Source organism: Anguilla rostrata, unplaced genomic scaffold (assembly GCF_018555375.3).
Source record: "Anguilla rostrata isolate EN2019 unplaced genomic scaffold, ASM1855537v3 scaf0254, whole genome shotgun sequence".
Lineage (NCBI taxonomy): Eukaryota > Metazoa > Chordata > Actinopteri > Anguilliformes > Anguillidae > Anguilla > Anguilla rostrata.
The window spans coordinates 1,339-11,038 of record NW_026985798.1 but is presented as its reverse complement, the minus strand read 5'-3'; the positions used below and the strand labels follow the sequence as shown (position 1 = coordinate 11,038).

At 43.0% G+C, this 9,700-nt stretch overlaps 1 protein-coding gene across 1 annotated transcript; it reads left to right on the top strand.

Moving 5' to 3' along the window:
* Positions 1–26: 26 nt before the first annotated feature.
* Positions 27–9,468, top strand: LOC135246396 (ribonuclease inhibitor-like). Its single transcript, XM_064319869.1, has 4 exons — positions 27–174; positions 5,393–5,566; positions 8,073–8,246; positions 9,288–9,468. The coding sequence occupies exons 1-4, from the start codon at positions 143–145 to the stop codon at positions 9,451–9,453; spliced, it is 546 nt and encodes a 181-aa protein (XP_064175939.1). The 5' UTR covers positions 27–142; the 3' UTR covers positions 9,454–9,468.
* Positions 9,469–9,700: the final 232 nt, after the last annotated feature.

The window sequence follows — 9,700 nt, the reverse complement described above, 5'->3', positions numbered from 1 at the left end:
GAAAAGCTGGCTGACCTCCACAGAGAAGTCCTGTGATATTGTGGCCTCAGCTCTCCAGTCACCAAACTCACCCCTGAGAGATCTGGACCTCAGCTACAATGACCTGGGAGATTCAGGAGTGGAGCTGCTCTGTGCTGGACTGATGAGTCCAAACTGTAAACTGCAGAGACTGGGGTGAGTAATGCTGTGTACTGTGAGACAGTAACTAAATAGAATTACTGATTATGGAAATGTAAGGATTTGAATTTTGTCACAGGGAAGACTAATTTCTTGACTCCATTCATTTTCAGAGCCTGTAACCTGAATGTTTGTGTGAATATGAGTTTGCATATAAGATTATTGACTGGGATGTGCTATGAAATAATGGGCAGCTTGAACCTGTATCCTGGAGAGAGAGACTAGCTACTGCTGCCAGGCATTCACTTAAGTGTTCTCTGACATTAAGATCTTCAATCCTGGGAGGTAAATGTCCTGCTTATTCAGGAATCTAAAACCAACAACTATCCCTGGGATTAAGCTAATTAAGATTTACCCCATTTGGGTAGCGAGACTATATAAATATCACAAGACATGACTTCTGTATTATTCTATTAAATTACATTTGACTGACCCTAGCAGCTATCCATGAAGAGCTGCATATCCTGCTAGTGAATCCAACAATATGCCCAGTGAGTACCTCAGTAAGGGTGTTACCCCAAAACTTTAAGTTACTGTCGCTACCCCAGTTCTCCGAAACACAGAGTAGAGCGATCCACGTATGGGGAATGACATCCGGTCATCCAATTGCACCAAGTGTGGCTTTGACAGCCAGTAGGGCATTCAATGCTACAGGAGACTACTGCCCTCCTGGAAGAACATATAGGACACTGTAGCGCTACTACTCCTCAGTGAACATATTCACTTCTCATGCGCGGCAAGCAAGGCAGTCTTGGTGGATCTCTCCACCGGGGTTACAACAGTAACCTAAAGTTCTCTTTCATCATCTCGTGTTTGAGATCCACCTATGGGGAGATATGGACAACTCCCAGATTGCCTTATGCTCACAGCTGAGATACTGTCAGGCCAGCAAATGATGCCTCCTCCCCTGAGGGGAGGGTGGTGTCTGGCACATCCCGTGTAGGGAAGTACTAAACACATTCCACTGCCCAAAGCTATAGCCAGGTCCCGGGAACAATGTGAAGTACTAAAACCCATAGCAGATGAGGGGAGATGTGTGCGCCTCACACAGAGCTCACCCCCAGAACTGAGTGGGCTACCGGCCTCCTGGTGACGTTCAGGTGGTAGAACCTTGCAAAAGTATCTGGAGAAACCCAGGCTGCAGCTGAATAAATTTCCTGTAAGGAGGCCCCATGGAATAGGGCCCACAATGCAGCCATACCCCTCGTAGCATGAGCCCTCAGGCCCAAAGGGGTGTTATCCACAAGCCAATGGGACAGCCGCTGCTTAGAGATACTTTTCCTTTACAGGCAGGGGCCCAGGCCCTGGTCGCTCTTTCTAAAAGCCTTAGTCTTTGTCATATACGTGCGGAGAACACAGCATATGCAGCCTATGCTCCTCGTCAGAGGAGAAAGGTGGTGGGTGAAAAGCGGCAAGCTCCAACATCTCACATGTGAAAGGAGGGAAGCTTTTAGGCATAAAGGCTGGATTGAGCTTAAGAAAAAGCCTGTGCATCTTAGGGGAGAATATTGTGCACGAGAGATGCACTGAGAGCACATGGAGGTCACTGACTCACTTAGCTGAGGCTAGTGCAAGCAGCAGCGCTGTCTGGAGAGACAACAATTTTAAATCTATCTCGTGTATAGGCTCTAATGGCCTTAGAGACAGAGCCTCTAGCTCCAGTGATAAATCCCAAGGGGAAATGAGCTTTTTAGCAACAGGCAGAGAACAGTGAGCCCCCTTCATGAACCTGTGAATGAGGGGGTGCTGTCCCACTGCATGGTCTTTCAACCCAACATGACAAGCAGTGATAGCTGCCAGGTAGATCTTATTGGTAGTAAAGGATTTCTCTTTATCCATAAGATTCTGTGAAAAGCACAGCACGTCAGAAACAGAGCACTGGTAAGGCACTGACTGACGAGAGGCACACCATCTTTCAAACACCTGACACTTATAGTCATGAAGTGACCTGGTAGAGGGCGCTCTCGTGCTCTGGATGGTTGCAGCCACGCGAGGGGGAAGCCCTAATGCGTTGAGGTTATGCCTCTCACGGGCCAAGCCCATAGAGCTACTCGCTCGGGGCAGGGGTGGTGTATTTCCCCGTTCACCTGAGACAGGAGGTCTGTGCGTAGCAGGAGCACGCATGGCTGTACATAAAGGAGAGGGATAATCACTGCAGTAACATTTCCACAATCTGGGGATGGAGACACCATTCCCCGTACAGTGGGTTTCCCCTTGACAGCAGATCAGCGCTCGTGTTCAGAATTCCTGGAACATCAATCAATCAATCAATCAAATTTTACCTCGCCCTGTTCTCTATCTAGCCACATACAAACAATTACTACGTATGTACGTTCTGCAACTCCCCATTAAAACATTACATTTAAAATCATGACTCACTCATAATTATAACTACTACTGAACATGACAACAGCACATCAGTGCAATAGATTACACATGTTACTTAACCCTCCACTTCAACAACTAATGTTTTATACAGACGGTTATATATACCGTTCGATAAGGAAACTAAGCGCGTTCATGGTCACTTAATTTACTTCGCAATATAGTCTGTGATCATGTCAACCTTCACCTACATGCCCATTCTGCTAAAAACATATTGTTTCAACTACGCAATTTCATAATTTCTCCTAATTTATCTCACACTGTTGTTATTTTCTCATGTGCAAAGCCTGCTGGGACATATGCGTCTGCTCCTATTCTCCACTATCATGTTTTCCGGTTCTAGCTTAGCAAAACAGTGAAGAGGATTCCTACCTGCAGATAAGCCTATCAAAATGCCTTTAAACCTTACAAACACTAAAAGTGCATCGCCACGAAATAACAGACAAAGGAGCAGGACAGAAGGCTTCAAAAGTTGCGACCTAGGGAGCTCTAATTTTACGAGCTTGCTGATTGTTTTGTCAATCAAGGCTCGTTGGATGGCCGTGAGTACATACACTGGCCATATTTCACCTGCGTTTCTCATGCGTTTACGCTTACGCCACCGCACCCTTTGTCGCAGCCACTGTTTTACATATATAGCAAACCGAAACTGCTAAACTGTACACGCTCATCAGACTGTACAACTTCACACAAGGATAGCCATAATCCACAACTGTTTCTTACAGGGTCACTTCGCATTTCTCACTCTCATAATAAAACGCTTTGCAAAAAGAAATTATATCCCATAAAAAAAACAATCAATCTTGACTTTGAGAAAGCCATCCACACATATGTTTGGCCTGTCCATGTACTGAATGCTTATACACACAGGGCCAAGTGACTTGAAAGAATTGAGGAAATATGGTAGCATTGCTTTGTAATACATCTTATTTCATTTCGGTGAGGCAAGATAGCCTATATTGTTTGTAGTACCGTAACTTGGCGTCATTTGGATATCAGTACTTTTAATGGCAGGCCTGGATTTTGGCAGTCTGAATGAATGAGTTATAGACGGTGTATGTCTTGTATGTGTGAGTAACTTAGCATTTTTGTACGTTGAAAACGTGTTTTTCATGAGATTTTATTTACAAGACATGGCAAGATGGACTGGACACTATGCTATAAGTGAGGAAAGGACATGCACTTGAAGAGTTTGTAAGATAAAGAAATGGAACACAAAGAAATTGTGATGCATACCAAAAATGCTTTTTATGAAAGGACTTTGGATAATGAAGTAAATAGTTTGAGCTTCCCTTAAATGCTATCCAGAGAACATCTCCCACAATCCACACTAGTTTACATTTGACTAAATGAAGTCTGACCTGGCCAAAACTCTAGTACCTACCGCCATCCCCAGGGGACCCCTACAGGGACAGGGGTGCTGAATGGTAATTTTACTGACAGTAAATAAGGGGCATTGTACTGCTGGTGTGCCCTAATGATTGAATACATCATTCCTGTATGTGTTGCATGTCTTCCTGCAAGGGTTTACAGTGATGGTCCTTCTAAGGACTGTTTTATACTTCTGTGTAGTCTGCATAGTTTGCATGATTTGCATTGTGTGTGTCATTTGCAAACGGGCAGAGAATTTATATGGCATGTTGTACAGGTACAGGATGTGATTTTCCACCCACTTACAGATACCTTCAATTCCATATCTTTCATATCCTTTAAACTTTTATCACGTCCACACTTTATGCTACGGGAACGAGGCACAGATGAGGCAGACAGTGCTGGCAACATGCCTGTAGAGGACTTTTATTTTGACAGCGGTATCACAATGAATGAAGACAGGGGAAAAGTGAAACACAAGACGAGATCAGGCTACTCAAATGTTGGGGAAAGCAAAAGTGCTAGGGAAGTGCAGACGGGTCCAAAATTCAGGCCATGAGGAGGGGCACATCCGAGTCTGCCACAAAAAAAAAAAAATGAGAATCAGAGACTCTGTTAGTCACTCATTGAGGGGAAAGCCAGCACACCCCTGGAGTGAGACCATGAGGCCTATATAGGGCCAGCAGCTACTCAGGCAAAGGGGAAAGTGGTGTGGAAAAAGCACTGGTATGCTGCCGGTGGCCTGACTGTATCTCAGGTCCAGGTCTGAGTGCGGAGTGGAGGTGCTGAAACTCAGCCCTGTCCCTCCGGTACTGTCCATGGTGCTGCAGGCTGGCCGGTGAGAGACAGGTGAAGTGGAGCAGAGTGGCAGCTGATGGCAGGGAGGGGCGGGGCTCCAGAGGCCCACACCACAATACATATATATGAGCATGTGCATTACTTCCTGTTACAGTGTATCTGCCTTTAGCTGCATGTTAGTTTGCAGTGCTGTGGAAGTTTGTCACAAAAAATGTTTGTTTCCTTTTACATCTTTACGTTTGGTGGTGGCCAAACATCCTACAGCACTGAAAACTAACTTGCTGTCCACTCTGAAAGATGGCAGCTGCACGTCTACTATGGGATGGGAGGGTTAAGCCCAGAGAAAAGATCATAGGAAAGGTAGATGAGCCCTTTGCCCCAATTCAGAGAACTTACAATATAAGAAATGGGGACATTTGGGTCAGAATTACATCTGTAGAACTGTCAGAGTTGAGTCCAGCTGGGTGTTTAATTTTGAGGTCCAAAATACTGCAGTTGGAGAGTGTAGCACAGACATCTTCCTCAGAGCATCATCAACTTTAAAATACTCAATTTCACTCTTCATTACTGAACACTGTCATTGGCACATTTCCCATATTAGATACATGCTTCATGTATACCTAATATAATAATACTATAATATATGAACTCTTCTTTGCAGACTGAACAACTGTAAACTCACACAGAAGTGCTGTAATATTGTGGCCTCAGCTCTCCAGTCATCAAACTCACCCCTGAGAGATCTGGACCTCAGCAACAATAACCTGGGAGATTCAGGAGTGGAGCTGCTCTGTGCTGGATTGAGGAGTCCAAACTGTAAACTACAGAGACTGGGGTGAGTAGTGCTGTGTATTGTGTGATCTTAACTAAATAGCGTTTGTGATTATGGTTCTATTCAGTGAAATATTAAAACGCTCTTTCTCTCTCAGTTTACTCCTGTCCACCAGCATTCTTTCTTTTCCCATATATACCTTACTCCTCTATCACAACAAGCAAATAAAAGCAGGATAAAACCTTTTGAGGGTTGCCAGGTTTGTGGTTCCTGAGCAAAATGTAAGGTTTCAGTGGAGTCTGTAGTATCAGGTCACAGGTGATGACTGGATGCTGAGTGTCTGATTGACATGGTAAAAGATTGACCACCTGCATAGTAAAATGTTTCAGGTCTGTCACACATTGCAGTTTTCATCCATCGCTATTATTCACTACCTGCTATGAACTCTAATGAAATCCATGTATTTACCCCACTCTTTCATACGCTGACCTTTTGATGAAGGTGAGTTTTACTCCTTCATCACACACCTGTGTGTGCTACAGGATTGTGGTGTTTCTGAAAGGATTGTGAATAAAATGGTATTTTATTCTGCTGGTAAAGCCAAGCATTAACTATTGGCCGGCGGGGTATGTGTGTACATCTTGGTGGGAGAGTGTCCATCTGATAAACATGTGAGCTGCTGTTTAGATGCAGTGTTGCATCATTTAGTTTAGTCAGTCTTCTGTGGTCCCAGTCCCAAGTCATAGGCTGGATATTATACCATTGTAAGCAGGCATGCTGTGTGGAATAGCCTGATTCAGAGTTCAATGTTCTGGCTCTAGCTCCTATCATCTAAAGGATAACATCATTTACAGGAGTATTTCTTAGATAAGTATTCTAATAACTCAAATGCCCCCACTTATTAAATTTTTTGTGCAGTTTATTTTACTCCACAAGGTATACCAAACATGTTAATAAGGGGTTTTAAAAGAAAAAAATGATTTAATACATCAGGCTTTTATTATCATTATTAATATAATTGTTAAAATAATAATTAAATGCAACGCAATAATTAGCCTGTTATATTTGCAAAAGTGTGCGAGAATAAAATGAATGGATGGATTATTGGGCAAGGACACGTAGAAAATAGGTGCAATGTGTGGAATTTTCAAAAGACACCATGTTTTTAAAGATCTAGTGTTTACCAGCAGTAAAAGTTAGTGGCAATAATCAGTTGTGGTGTTCTCATACAGCCACTATATGGCGCTGCACTGTAATTCCAGTTGATGCCATAGTTGCATTGCTGGGAGATCGTTCCAGCCAGATGAACTGAAGTGTAGCACAGCTCGTACACGGCTCCGGCACAGCTTCAGCTGTTAGCAAGTACAATATCGCAGGTCTGACCAATGATATCATTACTGTTTAGATAAAACCTTCATGTTATTTTATATACTGGTGTATATATTAAAGTTGTCTGTGACAGTAAGCTGCTTAGTTCTTCACTGGCTCCACTAGCTAGATTGATTCATGAAGTAACGTTAAGGTAGGTTGGGCTGGCTAGCTAGCTAACTCGTGCCTGTGAGTCAAAGCTAGTTACAACAATTGTCAACTTGAGGGTCATGTTGTTTGAAGAAAATGATAAACGAATGATTTTTGCAAAGTGCTAATAGATTATTATCAGATAATTGTTTTATGTAACTGTGTAGTTCTAGATTTATTTTAAAGAATAACTATCTGAGGTAACGGTAAACGGCTCAGACCGAGCTGTCATCGCCATGGTAACCAGCCAACCCTCCTAACGGCCACATTTTAAAGTGTTGTCAATGTTACCGTCACGTTAAATAAGAATTCACAATTTTGTATTGAACGTGGTTTCATTTCACCGTTGTGAAAATTTTAAAATGAATGTCAAAAACACTGAATTAGTTAACCCTAAATTGTTTGATAACTTGATGGTTACAAGATTAGGAAGAAAATATTATCATGATAACAGTTGACGTATTCAGCTAATGGGTTTCACGTGTACATTAATAGTTATATTTATTTATCTACTTTATTTATCTGTGAATAATATTGAACGTTTTTAAAACGTATAGAAGTTTATGGACCGAAGAACATATCAGGTCAGGTAAAGTGCACCACGAAAATGCTGTTTCTTGTGTTTGCAGATTAAATGAATATGTTTTCAAGTCAGATAAGTTCATCATATGGAAAGGGTTTGGCAATGAATTCCTTGCAGTAGACTCCCAGCCTTGAGGTTTCATTATTTTTGTCAGTTAATAGAGCCCAGTTATTGCCTTAGACTTTTGTGTATTAGTCAGAATACTTAGTGAACTTAATTTACACACCCCCCTCCCTGTTTCTGTGTGTACATCCCCAGATAGCAAGTGACTCTGGGCCGGATTCTGGCCCGAAGTCAGCACTGCCGGGCCGGACTCGGCGCAGATCCGGCCCGGAGTCGCTGGCTATCTGGGTCTCAGGAATGCGTAGGTACATATATATATCAAGTGCCACGGTGCACAGTGTCACAGCTGTGAATTTGTGTGTGTGTGTGTGTGTGTGTGTGTGTGTGTGTGTGGTTTCTCCACAGGCTGGGTTGGTGTAATCTCACAGAGGGCTGCTGTGATGTTCTGGCCTCAGTCCTGCGTTCTCCTGACTCAGAGCTGAGAGATCTGGAGCTCAGAGACAACGAGCTGCAGGATTCAGGAGTGAGAGCGCTCTCTGCTGGACTGGAGGACCCATACTGTAATCTGCAGAGACTGGGGTGAGTGCAAACACACACCCCTTCAATCCAAAGGGCTACAATGTGACTAAATACAACACTGATGTCAATGTTTCTAATGTGAAAACAGACACTTCACAGAACTGAAACAGCATGTTCCTCTTGGAAGAATAAGACTCTACACACGAATTAAGAAAATGAATTAGTCCTGTTTCCTGAACTGTAGTGGGCTGTAAACTCAAATGTGTTTGATAATGGCTCATTCTACATTCATTTTATTTTATATGTAGGTGTAGAAGGTGTGTAACACACTGCTATGTGTTTGACTCACTCAGCCCTGTTAGTTTATATTAATGTACTGTAAGGTGTGTAACACGCTAATATGTGTTTGACACACACAGCCCTGTTAGTTAATATTAATGTGTGTAAGGTGTGTAACACACTAATATGTGTTTGACACACACAGCCCTGTTAGTTTATATTTATGTGTTGTAAGGTGTGTAGCACACTGCTTTGTGTTTACACACACAGCCCTGTTAGTTTATTAGGTGTTACACATGATAGTGTTGACAACACAGCCCTGTAGTTGTATATAATGTGTGTAAGGTGTGTAACACACTAATATGTGTTTGACACACAGCCCTGTGAGTTTATATTTATGTGCTGTAAGGTGTGTAACACACTGCTATGTGTTTGACACACACAGCCCTGTTAGTTTATACTAATGTGCTGTAAGGTGTGTAGCACACTGATTTGTGTTTGACACACACAGCCATGTTAGTTTATATTAATGTGTGTAAGGTGTGTAACACACTGCTATGTGTCTGACACACACAGCCATGTTAGTTTATATTAATGTGTGTAAGGTGTGTAACACACTGCTATGTGTTTGACACATACAGCCCTGTTAGTTTATATTAATGTGTGTGAGGTGTGTTAGACACTGCTATGTGTTTGACACACACAGCCCTGTTAGTTTATATGAATGTGTGGAAGGTGTGTAACACACTGCTAGGTGTTTGACACACAGCCCTGTTAGTTTATATTAATGTGTGTAAGGTGTGTTTGTCCTTCTCTCTGCAGGCTGTCAGGCTGTAGAGTCACACAGAGAGGCTGTGATTCTCTGGCTTTAGCTCTATGTTCAAACCCCTCACACCTGAGAGAGCTGGACCTGAGATACAATCACCCAGGAGACCCAGGAGTAAAAGCGCTGTCTGCTGCTAAACTGGACACACTCAAACTGCTGTAAGTACAGAGAGTTTCCACACTGCACCTCACACACACACACACACACACACACACAATAGGGTTTGGAGGGCATGGAGGGCACTGTACAAACCAGCATTACCCAAGAGGGTTGGGGATCTACAGTGGAGGGTGCTGCACGGGATCACTGCGGTAAATAGTTTTATTTCTGTGATGAACCCGGCAGGATCCCACCATTGTCCATTCTGTATGGAGAGAGAAACTGTTTATCATTGTATTTATGGGTGGGC

Bases quoted from the DNA above. Each gene is read 5' to 3' on its own strand.
- LOC135246396 (XM_064319869.1), top strand. From the start codon at position 143: ATGAGTCCAAACTGTAAACTGCAGAGACTGGG. The intron at 5,567-8,072 runs GTGAGTAGTGCT...GTTTCTCCACAG, and splicing joins TGTAAACTACAGAGACTGGG to GCTGGGTTGGTGTAATCTCA. The intron at 8,247-9,287 runs GTGAGTGCAAAC...TTCTCTCTGCAG, and splicing joins TGTAATCTGCAGAGACTGGG to GCTGTCAGGCTGTAGAGTCA.